Below are 25,344 nucleotides of genomic sequence, written 5' to 3'. Positions count from 1 at the left end.
GGACTTGACATTTGCTTTTTAAAGTGTGTATATGTGTGTTTTTGTTGCATTGAGAGTAGAATGTACCATGAGCCACATTACCATAACTTCATCTGTGATATATCAGAGTCATGAGATTGTGTGACATAAGTGAAATTAACTCTTCTCGCCTCTATAAGCAATTCTCTGTAAGATATAAAAAAAGCATAAGTATAAAAAGACCTCACAGGCTAATGAACCAGTTTCCTTTAGCTAAAGTGACAGAGCATCTTCCAAGGCATCCAAAGACTCCGTTTCAGTCCTATGTATGCCTCTTCCTATATAGCAATTAGGATCTTTACAGATCTGTGCAACAATCTTTGTCTGATTACATGTCTGTAAAAGAATTGCTGCTAAGTGATAAAGTGAGGCTAATGAAGTGAAGCATGGTAAAATGACTTACCCTAGGCTCTCATATTGCTAGTGTCACCACCAGTGTGCTAAGAAATGCCAATTATAGTTAAAACAAATCATTGTCAAATACATTTCATAGCATACTCATAATGAGGAATGCTTTTCACTCTGTGGATTTTCACATCTCTCTGCTGAAAAAAATGAACACAGATTTCTTTCAGGTGTTCTTTTCTTGGTAGCAAAACTAGCGACATTTTGGGATGCGTGCATTCATTAGAGCAGATTGTATTGGAAAAGCATAAAATGCAAGCCCACTTTCTGTGGTAGAGGTAAGCTATCTTCCTCTTACTGAAGTTGTATTTAAGATTGTACTTGTAGGTATGAGTTTTGAGAACATGAAATGAAATTTATTTTGGAGACAAGACTTCTGTGAGTATGTTCAAGTTTATGATATTTGGGTGGCAAGACATCTGTCTTTGGTGTGGATGTAAACATTGCTTTAACTGGTGAGTTCCTTGATTTTTAGTGTTTTTATTTACAGGAAGTGCAAAGGATCTGTGGGCCTGAGAAGCTGCGGCTCTCAAGAGGTGCTTCTAAAGCCAGAGACCTTGGCTGAGTTTGTGATGGCGTGAGTTTGAGGAGCATCTGAAGTGTGGAAGGGGGAGGGTAGAAAGAAAGTGCTGTCAGAGGAAGAAGGTGCTGAGCAGCCTGTCGGTGAGGGAAAGGTCCCAGTCAGGTGTTGCGGGAGGAGCTGTGTAGCCCCCAAAGGCAGCCTGCTGAGAGGCTTTTCCCCGCAGTGGCTTGGGGTCTGGGGAGGGCAGGTGCAGCACAACTGCAGCTGGCCCGGGGCACCTCCGGGTCGGCAGAGGTGGAGGGGAGGCTCGGGGCTTCGGCTGGCCCAAAACTCTTCTGGCCAAGGGCAGGGTGTGGGGGAGGGTGCTAGGGCCTTCCGGCCACTGCGGGGCTCCTTCAGGCAGGTGGGGATTCGTGGCCTCAGCTGCAGGGGAGGGGCAGGTGGTCTCAGGGCTCCAGCTGGGGGCGGGGGGAGAGGGAAGAGGCAGAGCCGGGGGCTAGCCTCCCCTAAGGAGGGCTCCACCTACCACCCATGCTGGGCCCATTGAACTCACTGACAAAACTCCCATTGGCTATAGGGCCTGGATTTCACCTTTGTTGTTTTGGATTGCCAAAAATAAAAAACAAACAAACAAACAATAAAAATCTTATACATTTCGACAAAGCACATCCCTTATCTTCTAGTACAACATTTTGAAAATTGCATCGTCTAATTAGACCTTACTAATGAGGAAATTCCTCTAATATATTTTCCCCTTGGACTTCATTTGGCAGTTACAGCAAGATTTTTAGTCTCAAATAAAACATGGCTCACAATTCTATTTTTTTTTTAAAGACAGGATGAAACATATGAGGATTACAAATGGAAAATACTAATTATATCTGTTAAATAAAGTAAAAATAATGGCTGGAAGGCCTAATGCCTGAACAGAATTGAATAACTGGAATGCAAAGTGTTTCAGGTTTTGTATAAAATACTGAAGAAAAGAATGAAGAAAATACATTACTCCATGTTCTCCATTCCTCCCCCACATTTGTTTTACTTAATGTACTTTAGAGCTAATTTTATGTTGGTAATACTTTATATTAAGTTCCATTAATTAAACACAAATTTCAAAGTAATTAAAGTGCAATATTTATATTCCTTTTGTACCTAATGATATTTTCAGTTACTTCAATACTTTTGCATGAAGAGACTATATAATTATTCATTTCTTCTTATGAAGCTGATTATTATTCAGGTCTTTCTGGTGCGACTGTGAATATTTTGGGAGAGATCAGTGTCCTCGTTCCCCCAGGTTGCTGAGTCAGATTGCCTTTCTGAAAATTATGCCCTCACAAACCAGCAATGTAAAGTGATATAAACTTTGAATTGTGGCATTAGAAACCTCCAGGAAGATCATCTCCACAATGAAAAAACTTGAAAAGTACACTCATAATTGTATTTGGCTTAACATAAAGAGAATAATTTAAGGGAAACCTGTATTTTTCAAAGCCAACACAAACATGTGAATAGGGAATGCTTTCAGTATGCAGTCTCTGTGAGCATTCTTATTCATTTCAGTATATTAGACCATCTGTAAAATATTTACCTGACTAGTGTGGCTCTCCCTGTGCCTTTGATTTGATGAGCTCGCTGTAGTGCTGGCTGACAGTCTTGAATATTCATTTTCCTCTGGTAAACCTAAAGTAGAATAATACTAACTTATAGCCTGACATTTATATAGTGCCAGACTTTCAGCCAGAGATTGAAAACGCTTGACATATTTTACTAAATGAGTACAAAAGACATAAATATGATGACATATTACTATACCCAGGGTTACTGACATTTTCCAAGAGATAAATTATTGTTATTACTTATCAGCTACTGTTGGTGTATGTGCCACTTTACAGAGAGAACAATGATGCTGGAAAAGCTTACATCAGCCAGGGATTCTCCCTATGTCAGAGGAATCCCTGTTTCCCTTGTAGAACAATTTTCCATCCCCTTTGTGCCACTGGAACAGTGCAAAGGGGACAGAGCAGAGGGCCAAGACCTGGCTCTAAATGCATTTCCCAAGCTCATGTAGGAAGTCTGTGGAAGAGCTGGGCTTAGCACCTTGATCTCCTGAGCCCCGATCCAGTGTCTTCACCATAAGAACAGCCTTTCCTTCAGAATCAAGCTCTAAATGATGTTTGTACACTGCACTCTTTGCAAATTGTTGTGTATTGTACATAAAATGCATGAAATCTTTAGAGAAATAATCAGAGGTCCAAAATGTAATAAAGCATAAACTAAAATGAGAACTTGTAATGCATTGAGTGTTTTGCTTGTATAAATGGCCCGGGAACCGTGCTGTCTTGCAAACTTCTACTTGTCCAATCATCAGAAGTGATTTTTTTAAACAGATGAAAAACAACTGTTTTGTATGTGGATATTAATTTTTGTGAAACAGAGATAATTGATAAATTATCAGAATTTTTTAAAAAATTAGCTAATATTCTACACTCTATATTGACATCACACCAGTTCTATACTTATGCCTCTTCAGTGATTTAAGGGGAGTTATTCCTGATTTATCTCAGTCCATATGATTAAAGAATCATCCACATTCTTTTAATGTATAATGCTATTTTGAGTGGGCACTGTAAGAACTAATGTGAAATACTGGTGTGATTGAAGAACATCATCAAAATAAACTAAAAATATTTTCTTTGCCACTACTGTTTTTTTTTTAAATAATATTGTAGTATATCCTTCACATTAGGACACTCTTAAAGGATAGCCTTGATCTAAGTCCCAGGCATCAGTGATTCATCTGTTTATTTCTATGTAAGGTACTTAGATAAGATGTCTTATCAAATAAGCAGAGTTTCCATGTACACTGAAGTTCAAAGTAGTACGTCAGCATGGACATGGAAAGCAGAGAGCTGGTGGAGTTTGGAAAGATAAATGGAGTTGTAGATTACATTCTGAAAGGTTTCCTTTACATACACTTGGGTAAATATTAGGACACCACAGCTGTGCACTGAATAAGACCTTTGCTTAATTCATCACAAAGTTGGAAATATCAGTTTAGCAGGTGCACAACCATTAGAACAAAAGTTGCTTAAATCAGAGAATCAGGTTTGAGCACAAATCATGGTCTCTGGGTTGGGTTTTATTGAGGAGCTTCTGGTTTAACCCAAATTAACACCAGTTTAACAAAAGCATCCAGCTTTGTTTCCTTCCAAACTCTTTGACAGGCACTAAATTCAAAAATATGAAACCCAGAAGTATAACCTATACAGGTTGTCACCTATATTTCCTGAGACTTTCTTGCCCTAGTTTTCTGGTTAGTATAGCTCTCTTTTATCTCTCAACACAGCCTTCTTCTATGCCAGGGTTTCTCAACCAGGGGAAAGCGGGGGTCACATAAAACTTTCTAGGGCAGTGCAGCGAGCCTTCTCACTCACTCACGAGGTCACAATGCCACTGATTCAAATTTGGCCCAGTCACCTTTCTTTCTTGATGGAGGCGTGCCTCGGCCAAATTTCAGCGAGTCGTGTTACGAGCTGGTATGCACGGTTGCAATGCTCATTAGCACTCTTCAATGATGAAATTGAGAAATACTTCCCTGAAAACATTGTGGGATATTAAAGTATGTGCTTTTAAAGGTTTCCTAGCCTGTTCACAGTTAGACAGCAGGATCAAAGGAGTGATTTATTTAAAGTAGAATCCCCTTTATTGGAATCAATGTATTAATGGCCCCGGTTCATCTAGATTACATTGGGAAGTCTCATTTTGGGGAGGGTGTTCCAAGTAAAAAAAAAAGGTTACGGGAGAGTGTGATTCAAAAAAAGGTAGAGACCCCCCGTCACATGGCATTGATTCTAAGGCCTTGACTCCACTGGAAAGGGTTTTTTTCTTATAGCAATACTGGTAACCCCCCCAGTAGAGATGCAGCTTACAGCAGCAAGAGAGTGCTTTTGCTGTTATAGCTTTTACCAGTTCCCTGAATAAAATAAGCTATGCTGGCAAAAAGACATCTTAGCTGATATAACTGAATTTACAGTAGGGCTTTTGCTAGCATAGTTATGTTGGTTAGAGATGTGGGTTTTTTCACACTCCTAATCACACAGCTATGTTGGCAAATCCTTTAAGTATAGAGCAGGCCTAAATAAGCAACCGTTGGAGCTGCCACTGAATCCTGGTTGGAAATTAATACTTGAAATGACAAGCTATTGTTTAGCTTAGGCTATGTCTTCACTGCAGAGTTAACTCGAGTTATCTACACTTGAGTTAACTTCTCTCAAGCTAGCCTACCTCAAGAGTGGCCACACTGCAAAATAACACTTCAACCTGTGATAGCAGCACAGAGTGGTTGTGTCAGCAGCTGATGAATTGTGCTAATTTGAATGCTAGCCTACACTGCCTGATGAGCCAGCCAACTTGAATTAACACCACCACTACACTTGAGTTAATGTGTTTTGTGTGTGGCTAGGACTTGAATTAGGGGCGACACTTGTGTTATAACTCAAGTTAGCTCTGCAGCAAAGACAGAGCGGCCTCTTCCTAGGGACAGTGGTGGGGCAGACTGCAACATAGTTTGGGTATTTGTCTCTCAAATTCACAAAAAGACCTGTATGTCCCCATCCAGTATAGTCAGTTTATTTCATAGTGGTTATAGTTAATCATTTTTCTTAATTTGTTATTCCCAGCTCTCTTCTACTACATTTTAATTAATATTTGGAAGGGATGAACAGTAAATTTCCATGCACTGAGAGTCTATCAAGTCCATACACTGGAGTCTATCAAGATCCTGGATATATTAGCCCACTCTTCAGTACTTGAGCACTTTCTTCCATGAACTCTGCTTTTTTATTGTTAGGATCTGGCACTTTTCAGCTGTAGCCATAAAGTGCTAGATGGAATTTCTGCTTATTGTCTGTGTGTTTTAGAAACACTTATGTGGTTCTTCCTGTTAAACTAAGAACTATGGTAGGTCTGGAGGGTTAGTGCTTTAGGAAATGTCACAGTTCTGTTGTGGCACTCTGCTTTTCCACGCTGTTACTGCAAACACTGAAGGAAGACAAACTAAGGAGGAAGAGGATTACAATATATAAAAATGAAAAACATCCATTAAAATTCCATACTAATTCAACGTAGCTTCTGAATGTGATACAGCATTCGTCTGTTAGGAGGTTGTGCCAGTCAACTTTTTAGCTGCTTAGTAATGGTTTTCTAAAGAATTCATCAGATTCTTTCAGAAGTAAGATTAAAGTCTTGCAAAATGATTGTTCTTTTGAGTATAATAACTTTAAATTTCTTTTATTATACTACATGCTTCAGAGGAGTGGTACGGTCACTTCACTCTTCATGACAGCAAAGGACAAGATTTTATTTAAGAAATTGCTTCACTATTTGCTTAAATGAGTAATGTATTAATCTGGATTTCTACTTCTAACTATGGAAATCAGACTGCTGGTACATCTCAGTACTTGGTAGTTTTATCATCTAAATATCATATATTTAATCATGCATTTCATGCCAAAAATTCCACAAAGTTAGCAGAGTTTGATGAGCAGTAAAAGAAAAGAGTAAGTCCATACTTTAAAATGGGATAAATCTTATGGGCATGTTCTCAAATGTCATCATTCTCTAAAGATGCCCAAGAAAAGACAGACTTTAAAACATTTAAGAAGCTAAGCTGTCATAACTGAAGGACTTTTTTACTTTTTTTAAAAAAAATTGATCATCTTTGGAATCATGGATTCCTTTAATCCTTCCTTTAATCCTTAAATAGATTTAATCCTTCTTCTGAAGTGCTCCAGAGGATTTTCCCATTTGTTAATGTAACCATCATTACTAGGGCTGGCTGGAAAACAAGAATTCTGTTTTGTAAAAAAAAATAAGGTTTTGGAATTTGGTTTCATTCCAGTATGGAACAAAACTGAGACCTTTCCATTTTTTTCATGAAAAATCAGAAAGAGAGGCCCACCCATCGCACCCTGTAATAGCCAATAACTTGGGCACTGATCACTGATTCAGAGCAGAGATTGAAATATGTGTATCCCACCTCCCAGGTAAGTGTCATAAGCCATGGGCTATTCTCTGGTGGGATGGGTCTCTCTCTCATTCTCTCCTGTTGGAGCTGTTCCATCTTGTATATATAATCATGTATTCATTGGACCAGTATGCTAGAGATGGATTCTGTGGATTAGGGGTTAGGGTACTCACATAGGATGTGGGAGACCCATGCTCATGTCCCTGCTCTAGAGCTTAGAGCTTTCACATCTCTCCTGATTAACATTCTGTCAAAACTGATCTGTTTCTGCAAAAATTTTCAGTTTCAGCAAATCAGCATTTTTGAACAAACAAAACGGTTGGAAAATTCCCAATCCTCTCTAATCATTACACTTTCTGGTCACACTGTATATTAAAGTTCTATTTATTAATAATTTTAAAAGAGTTGATAAATTATTCATAGATGTTATAAGTATGTTACCAATGTGAGTAGTATGGGTTATTGATGGTTATAGCCCATCAATAGAAATTATAAATGGCTACAAGCAAACTCTTGACCTGTTAGATTCTGTAACAACTGATTAGCTATTTATGAGAGAAACTCTTAATCATTTATTAACCCTTTATAAACTATTCAGACATGTAAATTTAATATATAAAATGTGACTTCATTTCTTAATTGTCAATAGTAAGCAATCCCTTCAGGACATTAGAAAATACTACTAAAACCCTAGATAGATAAGAATCTAAAGCCCAGTCCACACATAGATTTTGTACCAGTATAACTATTTTGGTGCAGGGTGTGATATATTTATATCAGGAAATATTTATACTGATACAACTTCCACTGTGGATACAGTTATACCGGCATAGAGGTGCCTTACAGTGGTATAGTATGTTCCCCTTTCCATATGGGAATGGGCTACACTGGTATAAGCATCTTTATACTGATATAATTGTGTCCACACTAAGGGGGTTGTACTGATTTAACTGTCAGGTACAACTTTTGTGTGTAGCCAAGTCCTAAATAGATTAAAATCAATGGGTTTTGGGGCAATTAGTGCCTTGGAGGACCTGGCCATCAGTGCCTAGGTGCTTGTAAATTTGTATTCTTTCTTCAGTGCCACTTACAACCACACATTACTCAGCTTTCATTAGCAGGAAAACCTGTACCAAGAGAAGAGTATGTTTTCCATTTTCAATCCACTTTACATTGATTAGAAGATCAGAAATCTCAATTCTCAGTTGCCCAGGCCACTTATATGAGCTAGTGAACTAACTACAAATTCCTCGACAAAGGCTATTCTGTGTCATTCACACTCAGTTATTATTGGAGACAGGCTTACTAACTCATAAATACAAAGTTAAGCCAGTTTTTGATTAATATTTTGCAATTCAAAACATTCTAGAGTTTGACTGTATCTTAAAAAACTCATTCAGAAAACCACTTAAGCAATTTTATGTTAGAATGTTTTTAGATTAAAAACCGCTTACCATTTGAGACTGAATTTCCATTTTCAGCAGTTACGGAACTGGACAGTGGATTAGACGATTGAGTTCCATGGTTGTTTGCATTTTTATCTTGGGTTTCTGATCCAATTTCTGATGTGGTGGGATCTTCCCTGCTTGTCAAGTTCATATTAGTTTCAACACCTGATATAAATAAACAGCCTGTCAGCTTTTCACTGAATAGTGTATCTCTCTCTCTCTCTCTCTCTCTCTCTCTCTCTCACACACACACACACACAGTAACCTGGTATCTACTAATCAAATTGCATTTTAAAATGAATTTTAAGTAAACACTAAACCCACTAGAAAAAAAATTTCAGGCAAAGACAATAATCAAATGCAATCTAAAGTTTATAATAGCGAAGAATTAACTGGGTTTCATTTGTGCTGTTTCTTTTCATACATATATCAGTTTACAAAATCAAAAACAAGTTTTCCTCCTTCTACAATGCATGATAATCTCTTGCTCTGAAAATTCTTGGCAAATATACTGCCTATATTTTAGATTCTACTCTATTCTATATAGGTTCTTATACTGTCCTTACTACTGTAATATCTCAGTATAATGTGCTAGTGCATTAAGTGACGTGACTAATAACTGTCACATGCGGTTTTGTCTTTCTCTCACCTTCTCCCAGGGGGAGAATTTAGGTGACCTTTCACACAAACCCAAACGAATGGCAAATACCCGTTTTCTGCCATGACAGTTCTTTAAGAATTATTCCTCCTAAGATAACCAAGAAAAATGCACGAAAGTCCAGCATCTTAAAAAAATAGACACAAAACTGTCACAGGCATAGTTTTGAGACTGTCCCTCTAATATCATTCTAATGTCTTACATCCTGGATATAAGGCTCCACTGCCTAGCACCTTTTGTAGCCATTGACAACTGTGCAAAGGAGGTATAAGTACTACCAGATCAGAATGGTAGCCTTGCTGACCTAATGTGGACGATGACGGCTGGTGCAAGGCAGTGGAGAATCAGGTGTCTTATCTTTATCATTCTGCTTTTTCCACCCTTGTCTGCAGAAACAAACATAGGTACTGCCTTGAAATAGTGTCAAGGCTCTGGATGGGAACTCAAGATAACTGGGTTCAATTGCTGCCACAAACATTTTACGTGCTTATGAGCAAGTCATTTAATCCATCTGTGCTTCAGTTCCCTCTGCAAAGTGGTGATAAGAATAGTTACATTTCCTTGTCTCACTGTCTTGTACATTTAGACTGTAAGCTCTTCAGGGCAGGGACTATTCCTACTATGGGCTTGTACAGTGGCATTGTGCTGATCTTGGATTTGATCCTTTTGATGCTACCATAATAACAACCACCATCATCAGAGAGCAAAATAAGTGTACATTGTTAAAATGTAACATCATAATCCTCCTTCTCCTCCTCCTCCTCCTCAAGGCAAATCCCAAAACGACACAGACTCTTTACAGATTGAGCCCCACCCAGAGTGATCTCCAGCTAGGTCCATAAGACAGCCTGGCTCTGACAGTTTAACACAATTCTAAAGCCCTGGGGTATGGATCCATGCCTTCCCACAGATACTTTCATTTCTCCCCAAAAGACAAATTATGTCTATAACACGTGTGCACATTGAACCCCTATGCAAAGGGAAGGGAAAACTGAATTTAAATTAACTCTCTGTTCATCAGCTACGTCTCCTGCACCCTCTCATATTAGCTGATTTAGGAAAAGAGCTAGAGCCTCAGCAGATTCTGACTTGGCATACAGTACAACATTAAAGAATGTGAAGTAAATGCTTGACTTAGCCTTGGTAGTAGCAGGTTGGCTGTAAAGTACAGCTACATATTATAGCTTATATAAAATTTGCCTGAAAGAGAAACTCCACAAATCTTTAGTGGGAAATAGTCAGTACAGTTGCCTATAGATCATCATAAACCACCTACATAATTACTCTGCCTCCTATTACATAAAAAGTAGAAAGTCATTGAATAGGGTCCTTCTTTTTCTTGATACCCAGAAGATTTATTGAGTGCCCCCAAATCTCCAATTCATATGAGAAATTCAAGTTGACAGTGGATTTTTGTATATCTATTTTGCAAATGTTTTTTTTTCTTTCAGAGACACATATATGTCTCCTTTGACTAATGCAGTACCCTTGAAAAAGAGGATTTTTTGTTTTGTTTTATATTTTAAGGTTGAAATGCTGAAAAGCATTATGGACAGTTATTATCCAGTTAAATGGATAGTCTACTACCACCTTTAACTAGAAGAAGAAAACGGTGGACAGATATGAAGTATATCTGGGACAGACATCTTTAGACACAAATTAACTGTTCCATGTGCTCCATTCACGGTAGCAAATGCATGCCTTTAATTGCTAACAGGGCAAATATTAAAGAGAAACTACAGAGATACAATTCCTAGGCCTTGTATACACTGGCAGTGGTGTGGATAGTACGTGTAGAAACACACCACAGTGAAAAGCAGGCTGTGTCCATACTGTGATGTGCAGCTATATGTGGCAGTGAAAGGCACTGACTCCCCAAAACCAGAGCCTTTCCCCACTGCTGGAGCCTTTCTCTGTGACCGGGAAAGGCTCCAGCAGCGGGAAAACAGCAGGATAATACACTGCTAAAAATAGCAGTGTAGACGTGGGAGGCACTGCTTGGGCATGTAGAGAGCCACGTAGGGTTTATACCCTAAGATTCTGGCATGTTTTTACTCTACTCACTAAGCAGTGTCTCACCGCCTACACTGTTATTTATAGCCATGCTCGGCGTCTGTATTCTACACACTGCCGTAAGTTTAGACATAGCTAGTGCGAACCACATTAGTATTTGAAATAGTTCTGTCTTCTCTACCAGAAGCCTAGGTGAGGGGAAGCAAATCTAGATTTCACCTCATAGAAGTCTGGGTTATATAACTGAACTTATGTTTATTATATATATGTAGGGCATTTCTACTTCTCAGTACTAGGTTCTAGTGATCCAATAGAAAAACACCACCACGTATATTGGCTGATTGCTAGTAATGGAAATAAAACCCTACAGTGAACAGCTATAGTGCATAAATATTGGACATATATTGTTGACTTATTTCCTGCTCTGTGGAATTAGGTGAGTTTTCTAAATAAGGTCATTCTATGGATAGCATAACAAATAGGTCTCTATTTTTTTCAAAACATATTTATTACATACGCTGTTGCATTGTGTAGTGGCATCTTGAGATGGGTATACTGCACATCATGCACAATTAAATATTAGCTTGAAACTCACTTGAACTTCACAACATCTTGATACACTCCTACAGTAATTTGGAAACTACTTTCTATATATAGTACTATCAACTTTCCTCTGTCCGGTATCCCTGACACAAACATACTTGTGCACCGTTCCTCCACCCCTGTCAACTTTCTAAAAATGTCAACAAAAATTCTTTAAGAGAAAAGAATAAAAAAAAATATATGGCTTCTACAGCTGTCACACGGCTAGTCAGCACTATTGAGTGTTGGCTGTTTGTTCAAACTCACTCTGTTGCTCTCACCATAAGTACATTGCAACAGAGATTGGCAGTGTCTTAACTTGATAACAAATAAACAAAAGCTTATGTGAAGAGTGATACTGACACTGATATTGGGAAAAGCCCGTAAGGGTGAAAGCATGACAATAGGCAGTTTATGGTAGGCAGGCAGGCAGGATCAGAGGCTTCAAGAGTGGAAGATTTTAAAAGGAAAACTTCCCAGGTTCTGTGATGAATAAGAATATTTTGAACATTATTAGACTTTGCCAGGAATATGACTGAGTGTTTAATTCTCAGTCAAATTCTGCCCTGACTTACACCTGGCAAAATCTCACTGAAGTCAAAGAGATTGAATGGGTTGTAAATCGGGGCACAATTAGGCCATTACTTGTGGCATGGTGGAGAGTCAGAAACATTGCCACACTCTGTATATCTGTATACAACTGGAGTATTTTTTTCAAATGTAACAAATACGATATATAGTAGAGTCAACTCATGAATTCCCCATTCACCTGTTATGTTCAGAGTTCCTGGAAGAGATGATGTTTAGAGCTCATGACATAATCATGAGACAGTGAGTGTAATAAAGACACTCGCTCTCATACTGGGGAAAAAAAGTTTGATTATGCCAATCATGGAAATGATTAACTACTACTGCTTCTTTTCTTCTCTTTTTTTATGTGAATTCCTATGAGTCAAAATACCAGGGGGCTAAATGATCCTTCTCTCTTTGACAAAGAAAAAATGTCCCTATTTTAGTTGAGCTGTAAATATTCAAAATATTCTGTTATAAAACATGTATCTGTTTGTATGAGCACAAATGTGAATTTCCAAACATTATATTTGTTTTATGAGTAGGAACATACTTAAATTAATATTGTTACCATCAGCTTATATAGCTCGTCACACATCCTTCATGGAAAATGGATGAACAGAACCTACCTATCGGGCCCAATTGGCCTGCAGACACAAGTTGTATATTGACACATATTGAAAGATTATATGGTAATTAAGTGAGAAAATAAATTAAATCTGCTCTCCCACTTAAATAAACTCAGAGACATAATTTAGCTCAAATGTAAGTGTCAACATGTACGGGGATTTCCACAAAATATCATTATGCTAGTAAGATTCACATACTCATGTCTTAGCCAATTGATTGTCTTTTTCTATTTCTGAATCCATATCTTTCCTGCAGAACTACTCCCTCGTGGAATGACTGCCTATTTCTCCCTGTACCTCTCTCTTTAAAAAAATACCTCTACCTTCCTTCCCATAACTCACCTGCCCCTTCCAATTTTTTGTCTTTCCATGGCAGTGGTTCTTGAGTTCAGAGCTCTTTTACAGACTGATCCAAAGCTCAGTGAAAACAATTGAAGGCTCCTATTGACTTTAACGGGTTTTGGATCAGGTTCATACTTCCCCTGCACGATTGGTGCAGTGTCGCCAAAGTGCTATGAGAGCTGTAATATGGGTCATTAGGGATAAGCTTTCAGTACCCACTGCCACAGCTCAGAAAGAAAAGAAAAATCTGCCTCTGAGGACAGGTCTACACTACCACTTAAGTCGATCTAACTTATGTCGCTCAGAGGCGTGAACCCGCTCCTCTCCCGAGCGACGCAAGTTACAGCGACCTAAGCGCTGTCCACACCAGCTCTATACGGCAGGAGATGCTGTCCTGCTGACATAGCTACTGCCTCTCATGGAGGTGGAGGAATTATGCAGATGGGAGAGGACTCTCCCGTTGGCATACAGTGCCTTCACCAGACATGCTACAGCAGTGTAGCTGCAACAATGCAGCTGCACCAATGTAGCACTTCTAGTGTAGACCTGTCCTCAGGTGCAGAAGGTCAAGAAAGACTAACATCATTTAAAAAAAAAGAAAAGAAGAATTAAAATAAATGGGATTAGTAGTTTATGCTGAAAACTGTTTCTCTTTTAATAGAAAATGGCCAATGTCCAGTAATGCTTTCAGTCTGCAGATTCGACCGTAACAGCCAAAAGTCATTTCATCTTTCAACCCTGTGGAGTAATGGCTACCCACTAAAACCTTATCTCTGTCTCTCTCTCGACATATATTAGAGTATATCTAGCGATTTGATACTGGAAGAGCATTATTTCCTTATGTGCCAAGATCATCATGGCCTACTGAAACACAGTACAGTAAGCTGTAGAGAAATGAGCCATCTTATTACCATTTTTATCTGACCTTGAAAATATTAAGAAAATAATGTAACCCAAGAAGAAAACTACTAAAGAATAAGTATGGCTGTGGTTGAGCTAAGTAAAGGCATGGAGAATATAGAACATATAATAGTGAAATGCTCGACACAGGAGGCAGAAGTTCTCTCGCTACCAAAAATATCATTTAATGCTGATATTAAAATGCCCTACTCTATCCCATGTTTCAGTGGGGAGGATGTTTGATGAGACTGGCTAAGGGAAAAGCAACCTGAGTCCTGAGAGGAGGAGGGGGAAAGGAAGGGTCAAGCTTGTCTCTTTCACAGCCTTCCTCCTCCCAGAATGTACATGGAAATTATGCATTGGCCATGCTCTGAGGGGAAAGAAGATTAATTCAAATGGCTCCAGCCCTTTGCTGAATATAAATCTCTCACAGGAATGCAGCAGCCATCCTGCTGCTGTTGCTGCCCAGCCCTAGATTCGAGGTGTACTTTGAACTGTGTTTCCAGTTTGGGGAACTGTTTCCCGTCAGGGCAAGACTGACAAGGTGTCAAGCAGTGGTTTGTTTTTGTTTGTCTTGGCACCCTGGAGGCCCATTTTCAGGCTAGGAAGGTGTAATGACAGAAATGTTAAAGGTGTAAATTTATAAGCGTAATTTCATTGCAACGTGTGGCTGGCGTCCAGTGCAATGAGAGGCTCAGTGGGGCCAACTGCCAGAAGTGAACATAAGAAAGAGATTCAGAAGATAACTGGAGGATGCTATTAGCTTGTATGAAATAGGGAAGATCTTTAAGGCTTCTCAGACTGATATATACTTGATGCAAACCCTGAATAATGTAAAGCCAGGGATTGAGGTTGGGATGCAGAGTCTGTTGCAGAGGGTATAGGGAAACAGGACTTTTGAATCTCTGTCTCTTCTGTAACTCCACCAGAGAGGTCCTTTGGGGCCATCTGCCTGTCCCAAGCCAGGATAAAGGAGGAGGGTTGGGCGTGGGGCTAGCAACTCCACCCCGTAAAAAATTAACTTGCTACAGAAACGCCAATAGAGATAACAGAGACTTTTAGCCTGGAAAAAGAAGGGTCTTCAACTAGAAGACGCATGATGCTGGGAGGTGAAAGTCGTGAGGAAGCCACTAAGCTGATTATACCTGGAACCAGCTAGAGCAAATGGCCCAGGATAAAGGACTCTGGAGATCTGTGGTTGGCGGCCCATACCCCAATTGGGGTGATGGGCATGAGTGAGAGAGAGAGAGTGAGTCTCTTCTGTGGTGGTTCATAGGGCCTCTCATGTAAAAAACTGCTGAACCATATGTCTAGATCTCGATGGGCAGTGGAACTTACTCTTAAGGACAGGCATGTACATCCCCAGCGAGTAGAGGGTAGCTCTGGAGTCCTTAAAGGCATGGAGGGACTCGTCTGTCTTCTGGTTCAAGAGGTGTGTTTCATCAAAGGGGAAGTCCTCAGTGTTATTCTGGATCTCCCTCGGGAGCCTAACGCATGGAGCCATGACTCCCTGCACATAAAAATGGCAGTAGCCATAGCTCTAGAGGAGGTATCAGCAGCCTGCAGATTGGAGAGCAGTCCTGGCTATCAGTTTGCCGTTGTCTATCAGAGATTGAAAACGAGCTCTGTCATGTTGCGGAAGGCTGTCAGTAAACTCTGCAAAATAGACGTAGCTCAGGAAATCATATTTAGCCATTAGTGTGTTGTAGCGGGGTGCTTACCCCGCTCCTGCCTGAGGGGTTTAAAACAGCCCTGGCAGAGGGCTGGGGCAAAGGGAAAAGCTACTAGGCTGATTGGGGAAGTAGCCGCAGCTGGGATGCCCCAATCAGGCCACAGCTGGCCTGTATAAAAAGGCTGGGAGCCAAGAGCTCAGCAGTCTCTCTCTGCCTTCAGAGAGAGAAGGGCCTGGTTGCAGGGAGCTAGACAGGGTACCTATAGTGGAGCAGGGCTGGGGAAAGGCTGAGGAGCTCCAGCCTGGATAGCCCCAGGCTGCGGCCTGGTAGGAGGTCAAGGGTACTGGGGGTTGCAGAGGGCAGCCCAGGGCTAGGCCAAGGCAGCAGGTCCAAACCCAACCTTGCCGATGATGAGTGGCCTATACTGCAGTCTGCCCCAGAGAGTGGGGGCTAGCTGGTGACTGGCAGTGGCCTTATCCTGAGGTGAGGTGGGGTTAGTGGGTGGGGGTTCCCCTGGGAGGGGAGACCTAGCGTGTGTGTGGGTATTGCCAGGGGGCAGCACCCAGGGCAAGGGGCACCGGGGTCTTGGGAGGGACATGGGGGCCAGAGAAGAGGAAAGGTGGATCACCGGCCTGCAGAGGGCACTCCAGAGGCTGGTGAGCTAATTCTCTGGACGACCAGCAGGAGGTGCCGCAGGGGTGAGTCCGCTCCTCTACATGCGTGTTAATTGGCTATCCTGAACTGGAGGCTGGGTGATGAGAAGATCTTTCTCCCCACCATATCCAGGCATTTTCCCTCTTTATTGATAGGAGTAGACCATGGATATTGTGATCAAGCACATTCAGAAGCTGGATGGACCAGCAGTGAGTTGTGAGTAGGGTGAGCAAACAGAAATTCCACTCCTTTGGCTGGCACATAATAGCGTTTCTCCACCTTTTTGTGGGTGCGAGCACGGGTGGCAAGGGTGTGCCAAACTGTCCTAGCTGGCTCCAGTATGGCTTCATTAATGGGGAGAGCTATTCTGTTGGGTCCAGCTGTTGGGATGATGTCTAAAAATTTATGCTGGGAGTCCTGGATCTTCTTGATAGGAATCTGAAGCTCTCGAGCAATTCTGCGGAGAAAGTCCTGAAACTGCCTGAAACCATTGGGGCGGAGGGTAGGGTGCTGGGGAACGGGGACTAGAGAGGGAAGGAGATGTAGAAGTCACTGCTTTCTCTGGGGATGATGATGGCAGCCTTGCTGGTTCCAGAAGGACCGCTGGATCTGGAGTGTAATGTTCCTCCTCCTCTTCTGCTAGATCCAGGAGCAGATCTGAACATCCCCTTAGAGGGGAGGAAAAGGGTGACTCTCTGGTAGATCGGATTGACTCTGCAGGGGAGTACTGGTCCCCAATATGGCCAGTAGTAGGAGTCAACAGGTGGTCACGGAGGGCCCCAGGGCATGGGGTACCAGCGGCTTCAAGAGAGATGATGTAGAGTGTGGTGCTTAGGGTATTACATGGGAGGTGGGAACACTCAACTTCTTGTCTCTGTTCCAATAAATATTAATACAAAGTGGTCCCACTGAAAAATGATGGACCTCACAGGACCTGGGTGAGGTATGCTTGGGGATGTTGGGCCTGGGGAACCAGCCCAGTGACATGGTAGGCAGAATGGGGCTGCTGATTTAGGAAGGAGGCCCCAGCACATCTGGGTGCTGCCTCCTAAGGTGAGACTAGAGGGCACTGGTACCAGACTCCCTGCCCCATGAATGGGTTAGACTTAGGAGATTCCTTCATAGTGGAAGCAAGCAGACACATTTAGCTGCCTCATCCCTCCCACCTGACCTTCCTCCCTCTCATCACAAGTCCCAGTCCATTTTTTTTAAAGTCAGTCAGTGTCCTACTCCTACCCTCCTCTCTCTCTTCCCTGCCCTGACTAAATGACATATTGAAATTTGTGTAGAAAATGCCTACTAGTGGACTTCCTGTTCTGAGTCAAAAAGGGTTAAAACATTTTGTTCAATATTTCTGATAGAAATGTTTCATAAACATTTATAACAAAAACATTTAAATGAATCAGAAACAAATTCCCCTTCCCTCATAATTGTTGTTTTATGGAGAATTTCAAAATGTGGAGCTTTCAATTCAAATCAAAATTAATACAAATTTTGAAATTTCAAAATCCTCCACAAAACAGAATTATCATTCTCCGCCCAGGACTAATTATATGGCACAAGGCCACTTAACACCATTGTGGGCCCAAGTAAATACCTAGCATATCCTCCTGCAAAAAAACTTAAAAGTTAATAAAGTGGTGGCTGGCCACTTTAAATCTGTTTCACTGTTTCATTCTCCTTCATGTCCTGATCAAGCTAATAATGGCGCTACAATAACTTTAATCCCTTAGCAATGAAGTCAGGCCATTTTTATTACTAAATAATTGCATTGTATATGTATAGGCGTCAGAACTTTCTGATGTTGCTGCCACAAATGACAGCTTGTTTCAGTTCATTTTTCTTTACTTGTTCTCTCCTCCCTCATGTTGTTGGCGGGCGACATCAATGCACCTCTGCTACAATCAACACCGTGCATGACTCCTGAACAATGCATTCACTGGACCTGCATCTTGGATTCAAGTCTACCTCCATATGCCATTACATTATTGATTATTTGAAAATATGTTGTTTACATTTTAAAGATTCCAATCTGGCCATGCTTCTCAGTTACAAGGTGATTTCCAGAATCCAGCAATAAAGATGGAACAGTACTCCAGGCTGTTAGTTTCACTTTCCTATTAAAATAATAGGCTTGTAGATTGCCACCTGAATTCCATGTTACATGCTGAGTGTTATTACAGTTTATGTGCTTGAGATACACCGGGGTGAGGTGGTACAGCTTAGTTATTGTGCTTCTGCCATAGAATGGATGTGGGAGTTAAGGGAGACAAAACAGAGAAAAACTTAAAAAAGGTTAAGTGTTACATAAAGCATGAGGACCTGAAGGAAACTCACATGGAATGGACAATTTAAAAAGTTATTAGAAAAGACTGTACAGCCTTCCCCCCTTAACTTCTTCCTCTTGAGACAGTAATTATGGAAAATCTCTAAAGCCCCAATCCTGCAGTGACTTATGCATATGTTTAATTTTAGGCATGCACATTTAATGATATAAGCGGGGTCTGAATGAGCTCTCCCCGACATCTAATGACAAACTGGGAGGGGCGGGGAAGACTTCAAGAGCGGACCAAGTTCTGGGTACCCACTCTCTAAAAATCAGGGCATTTAAAGGTTTCTCTAGTTGGGCAATCAAAAATTGATGCACTCATAATCAAAATCACTTTGAAAAATGTTGACCTAAGTATGTGACTGGAATTAAGTAAATTTGAATGTGGAATACCATACAAACGTACAGGTATTTTAATACGGAGCTGAGAAATTATTGCAAAAATACTCAGAGCATTCACTGAAATTTCAAAATCAATTTGTTTTGGGAGCATTTACACACACCCTTTAGGAGTTTGTTTTCTTTGAATATTGCATCTATTGAGCCTTACTAGCAAGAATGTTCACTCTAAACTTGCAGTAATCTCAGAAGTGAAATATTTTATATGTGAGAGACACTGCTTGACGCAGCAAATGAGGAAAGTTCTCCCTACACCCATCACCATTGCCCTTCCATAGGGGCCATTAAACAAGACAGTCCACATCCTTCAAAGTTAGGAATATGCAAACATGTTGTGTAAATGTGACGAGAAAATTAAATTAAATTCTACTATTAGGCTACAATGGACTAATTTTTTCTAGGAATGATGCCTTGATAAAGGCCTGTGCATGGCCCAAGGAAAAAAAAGCATAACACTGTCTAAAATTCCCAAATCACAATCATCTGTTACCTCTCTCCAGTGGTTTCTTCAAGACCTTCTACAGATTAAAAGAGAAACACTGGAGGTCAGGGAACACCACAATACCCTAGAATTTATGTGACTTATTGCATGTAGCTAACAGTTCCAATTTTAAATATTATAAATACTGACTATCAGATCCTCAGAGTGAGCTGCTTATGATCAATCCAAGAGAAAAAACAAACCAAAAAAATCAAATAAAGGGTAAATTAGACAGGCATAGAGCTGTGAGTGTCCCTCTTTCCCTTCCTTTCTCATTCCTATAGTCTTCCTAGCCTCCCCATTCCTCACCCTACCACTATACCAATTAAAAACAACAAAAAACCCAAGATCAACAAGGAAATATGTAACTAAAGATGTGATGCCAGTTCTTCACCATCTTAATATGCTTATATGTTACATCCCTGTGCCCCAACTCTTTGTCTGTTTTGCATCGTTTTGTGTGAAGGCTCTCCTGGACAATGTTTCTTCTCCATGTTTGCACAGCACCCTGCACAATGTGTTCTCAATCCCAACTGCAGCCTTTTGGCCTTGTTACTATATAAATGTTTATTACTACCCCTAATAAAAAAAAACCATGTCTGGAATTACAAAAGGTTCATGGAAATTCTCTGAGCAAGAAAAGAGGCTAGGCAGTAAGTTTCTCTGGCCCACTTCAGTCTCCTTGTGCTGCTCTGGTAACATGGAGGCAACACTACTCGCTAGCTAGAGAACTCCCCTAGCATGGCAGAATTTCCAGCATGGAACTGGTGTTGCTAGCTCCTAGGCTACCTTCTCAGTAATCCCCTGTTTAGGGGGTCCATGGCCAACCAGTGTAGGGCTAATTTAGAAGTGACTCCAGCATTGAAGAGCTATGAGCAGCTCTCTTGATTTCCCCCACTCTGCTGTATCTAGTAGAAATTGGGCACAGCAGCCCTAAATGTGTAGAGTAAATTACTCACTTGTGAATTATTCAGCTGTATGCACATATTTAATCTGAAGATTAGTCACAGAAAATATTTGAGTCAGACAGAACTGTGTTAGGTAATTAAACAGATGTATATAAGCAGGTATTGATCTATGCCAAAGAAGTATTTTGAAGCTTAATTCATTAATGTTTTAAAAGTGCTTTGAGATCCTCAGCTAACAAATGCTATATAAGTGCAAAGTATCATATTATCATTTCCTCGGTACTCCTGGATAACAGAAGATAAAAAGTGACAGTATATCTTTCTATAGTGCTCACAATTTGTAAATTCTTGGGTTTTGCTACAAAAGAACGAAATCTATTATGTTGTAATGTAGGAATAATGAGATGCAGATATGAATATTATCTTTATTAAGTTGCTTAAGAAGAAGGGTTGAGTGGCTTAGAGGATAAAGGACTGGGATTTCATCTCTCAAACCCAAGTGGGAATTTAATTTGCAATCCAGTATAGACCTATGTTAGCTACCAACAGTAGCTTACTTTAATCGGCTCATAGTGGGGAATTATTTACAAGCTATCAAAAGAATACCCTCCTCTGACAGGACGTTCCTTTACAGAGACAAGAACCAAGTTGCTATTTTCCACAGCTCTGCCTATCATATAAAGCATATTTGTTTGCTAAGCTCTAGCTGGAACTAGGATGCCAAAATATCATAGAATCATAGAATATCAGGGTTGGAAGGGACCTCAGGAGGTCATCTAGTCCAACCCCCTGCTCAAAGCAGGACCAATCCCCAACTAAATCATCCCAGCCAGGGCTTCGTCAAGCTGATCTTAAAAACCTCTAAGGAAGGAGATTCCACCACCTCCCTAGGTAACCCATTCCAGTGATTCACCACCCTCCTAGTGAAAAAGTTTTTCCTAATATCCAACCTAAACCTCTCCCACTGCAACTTGAGACTGTTTCTCCTATCTGCAATACCTGGGGCCATTAGCTTCCTGAGTATCACAATTATAATTGGATAGCATGGAGCTGCTCATTTGTATGTAAGTTTATCTGGGAAATATCTGACTCAGGAAGGGGGTAAAAAGGGGACCCAAAATAGGTAATGGATGTGAAGGATGTGGGAGATGCCCATAACATTTTATGAATATTATATGTCTATCTGATTGTTATTGTGTTGCTTGCTGCATGATTTCAAAGGGGGTAACTCAGACAGGAGCTGGCCTGCACATAGACAAGAAAGCAGACAAACACCTCTGATAGCCACCCCAGCCCCACATATATTGATAATGAAAGGACAATACAGAGAGCCAACTGCATGGAAGTCTATCCCCAACCCATTTCTGGTGGGGCTGCAGAAATCAGTTTAACCAGGTTTAAGAGATACAGGGAGACAAAGAGCTTTGGGACTGATAAATGAACAGCCTTGAAACACAAGGGGAAGACACAGGAACTGAGTGCAAGCAGACTGTACTCCAGTTCCTAGAAGTGGGAGTGCCTTGATAAGTTATGCTTACCTTAGCTTCAGGTAAGACAGTTATCTGTGTAGACTGCTGTGTTAAAACTTTTTGCTCTTGTAATGCTCTGTCCTACCGTTGAGTTTAAACAATACTTTATTTTGGAAAGACTGTTTGGGCTCACTGCATTCATCATTAGCTCCCAAAGGGAAGATTATTGGGCCTCAAACCCAGTAGGACTTGCTGAGGAATCATGATCAGGATACTGAGCCAGGGACCCATTCTGAGAAGCAGAAAATCATGGGGTTTCTCCCCAGAACAGATGAAGAAAAGAGGCCTGTCACCTGGATGAGGACACTCAAAGAGACTCGAGAGGGAGTCAAAGTTGCAGCTAGCCCAGAACTGTGACAATGGGTATTGAAACTTTTATCTTTGAAATCAGTAGCATAATCTAGATAGCAGCAATGGTTTTGTGGTTATGGCACTGAAGTGGGACTCATAAGGGCTGGATTCAAATCCCTGATAGGGTGACCACCTGTCCCAAAATGCAGAGTTCAAGTCCTGGTCCTGGGCTGAATGACTCAGGGATAGCATTTGTCCCGAATTCCCTGCAGCGCTGCTCTGCACCTGCCCGAAGCTCAGGGGTGGTGATTGCCTCTTCCCAGCATGGGGGGTAGAAGTGGGTCTTAGCTCCCCCCCAGCCATGAGGCCCTGTCTCTGCTTCTCCTCTTCTCTTGGAGGTCCCACCTCCTGGCCAGGCTGGAGGCTGGAGCTGGGCTGTGGTAAGAGCTGCCCAGGGAGGCCAGGACCTTCCACCTGCAATGGGTGGCACTCTCAGGGGGCAGGAATATGGGCCGGGGGCTGCTCTCAGGCACTCCAGCCCCCCACCCAGGGCAGATGGAGAGTCTGGGACTCCCCACAGTGGCCCGAGTTCCCTGGGCGGCTCTTACCATGGCCTGGCTCTGGTTTCCAGCCTGAGCAGGGGGTGGGTCCTCAGGGGGAGAGGAAGAGCGGGGCAGGGCCTCGGGGAAGAGGAGGGATGGGGCCACAGAGCAGGCGGGGCTCCTACATGTGTCCTACTTTTGCCTTTAAAAAGGGGTGGTCACCCTAGTCTCTGGTCTGTCATAGTCTTCCTTTATGACCTTAGACAAATCATTTAACCTCTCTGTGCCTCAGTTCCCTAATGTATGTTTTGTCTATTTAGATTGTTAACTCTTCAGAGTAGGAATCTTCTCTTAATATGTGAACAGTATGTACATAAATTAGTACAATGGGCCGTGATTGCAGTTGGGGCCTCTAGGTGCTACAAAGGAATAACAACACTAATATAAGTCGAGTCTAGTTCAGTAGTCCCTGAAAATTATTCCCATCTGCTGGGTGTTTTGTGGTCTATGTGAAAAGAGCTGGTGCAGTCTCAATCCAGTCCACAGCAAGCAAATGTCCATGTCACAAAACCACTGGTTGGTAGTTTCAACAAAGAGGTCAAGAAATGAATGGCCATGAGAGTCTTCTCACCCCTTGAGATTGTTCCTCCAGGTCAAGACTGAGGTAGACTATTGAGATTTGCTTGCACTGCCTCTATTGTACTTCTGGGAATAAAGAAAGAACTTTAGTCTCCAAGGCTGTAATCTAGTACCTTTCACACTCGATTTTTAAAAAATAAATGAACTACTATGAAGAGCTCCAAAAACGAGCCTTACTTTTAGTGAGATCTCTGGATGAAGTCTTGGCCTTGCTGAATAGCATAATGGGCTAATTTAGCTAAAATGAATCAGGAAAAAGATCTTGGAGTCATCGTGGATAGTTCTCTGAAGACGTCCATGCAGTGTGCAGCGGTGGTCCAAAAAGCAAACAGGATGTTAGGAATCATTAAAAAGGGGATAGAGAATAAGATGGAGAGTATCTTATTGCCCTTATATAAATTGATGGTATGTCCACATCTTGAATACTGCGTACAGATGGTCTCCTCATCTCAAAAAAGATATACTGGCATTAGAAAAGGTTCAGAGAAGGGCAACTAAAATGATTAGGGGTTTGGAACGGGTCCCATATGAAGAAAGATTAAAGAGGCTAGGACTTTTCAGCTTGGAAAAGAGGAGACTAAGTGGGGATATGATAGAGGTATATGAAATCATGAGTGATGTGGAGAAAGTAAATAAGGAAAAGTTATTTACTTGTTCCCATAATACAAGAACTAGGGGCCACCAAATGAAATTAATGGGCAGCAAGTTTAAAACAAATAAAAGGAAGTTCTTCTTCACACAGCGCACAGTCCACTTGTGGAACTCCTTGCCTGAGGAGGTTGTGAAGGCTAGGACTATAACAGGGTTTAAAAGAGAATTGGATAAATTCATGGAGGTTAAGTCCATTAATGGCTATTAGCCAGGATGGGTAAGGAATGGTATCCCTAGCCTCTGTTTGTCAGAGGGTTGAGATGGATGGCAGGAGAGAGATCACTTGATCATTACCCGTTAGGTTCACTCCCTCCGGGGCACCTGGCATTAGCCACTGTCGGTAGACAGGATACTGGGCTAGATGGACCTTTGGTCTGACCCGCTACGGCCGTTCTTATGTCCATTGACTTCAAAAGGGCCTCAATTTCACCCTCTATTTTGAGATAAAGTCATTGATTGGATTATACTCTCTTCAGTGAAGAGAATCACATAGTAGTAAACTGAAGAGCACTGTTCTGGAGAAACCTTTTAATTTTCATGCACACATGGCATCACCTACTATAGATAAACCATTTCAAATAAAGAGAATCTGGGGAAAGAGAGGAACCTTGCAAGAGCTTAAAATACACTAGACAGAATAAGATATTATAAAAATACTAGACAAGCCAAGAAGTTATGCATTTTCCAATATAATACTTCAAATTTTGCATAAAGCAATCCACTTCCTTATGTTACTATCTTATTAAAATGCACCAGAGGTTAAATGAAAGGTAATATTTATAACCGTTGTTACAAGAGAAATGAACCATAGATGTGCAGTAAACTAAAATGTGAGCCGTAAAAACACACTGTGTATATTTGTCTGTGTTTCTTTGATGCAATAGATCCTTTTTCTCATCAACAATTTATATGTAACAATTTATATATAACTGCACTTAAATTTATGCAGCAGCTTTTATCTAATAAAATATTGATTTTAAATTGTATGGTATATCTTCCTTGAACTTTGATCTTTCATACTTAGTGCTGTCTTGATGAAATATTTAGGAGTCCAATATTTTCCATGTGAAAGGTAAATTCAGAGCTGCTAGATGGTAGGCTTAGTTGATACACTAGCCTCGGATCACAGGAT

General features: G+C 41.0%; 1 protein-coding gene across 1 annotated transcript in view; it reads right to left on the bottom strand.

The window, feature by feature from the left end:
- MYO16 (myosin XVI) overlaps nucleotides 1-25,344 on the bottom strand; it is a 454,918-nt gene that overhangs the window by 22,555 nt on the left and 407,019 nt on the right. The window contains exons 32-33 of the mRNA XM_029913187.1: nucleotides 8,429-8,587; nucleotides 2,538-2,629 (exon numbers count right to left, since the gene is read on the bottom strand). Of these exons, the coding sequence (XP_029769047.1) occupies nucleotides 2,538-2,629; nucleotides 8,429-8,587 (251 nt within the window). The remainder of the gene's footprint in view (nucleotides 1-2,537; nucleotides 2,630-8,428; nucleotides 8,588-25,344) is intronic.

Source organism: Terrapene carolina, unplaced genomic scaffold, assembly GCF_002925995.2.
Source record: "Terrapene carolina triunguis isolate 2854851 unplaced genomic scaffold, T_m_triunguis-2.0 Scaffold21, whole genome shotgun sequence".
NCBI classification, from domain to species: Eukaryota; Metazoa; Chordata; order Testudines; family Emydidae; genus Terrapene; species Terrapene triunguis.
The sequence above is the reverse complement of the archived record's forward strand: the minus strand, read 5'-3'. Positions and strand labels throughout refer to the sequence as shown.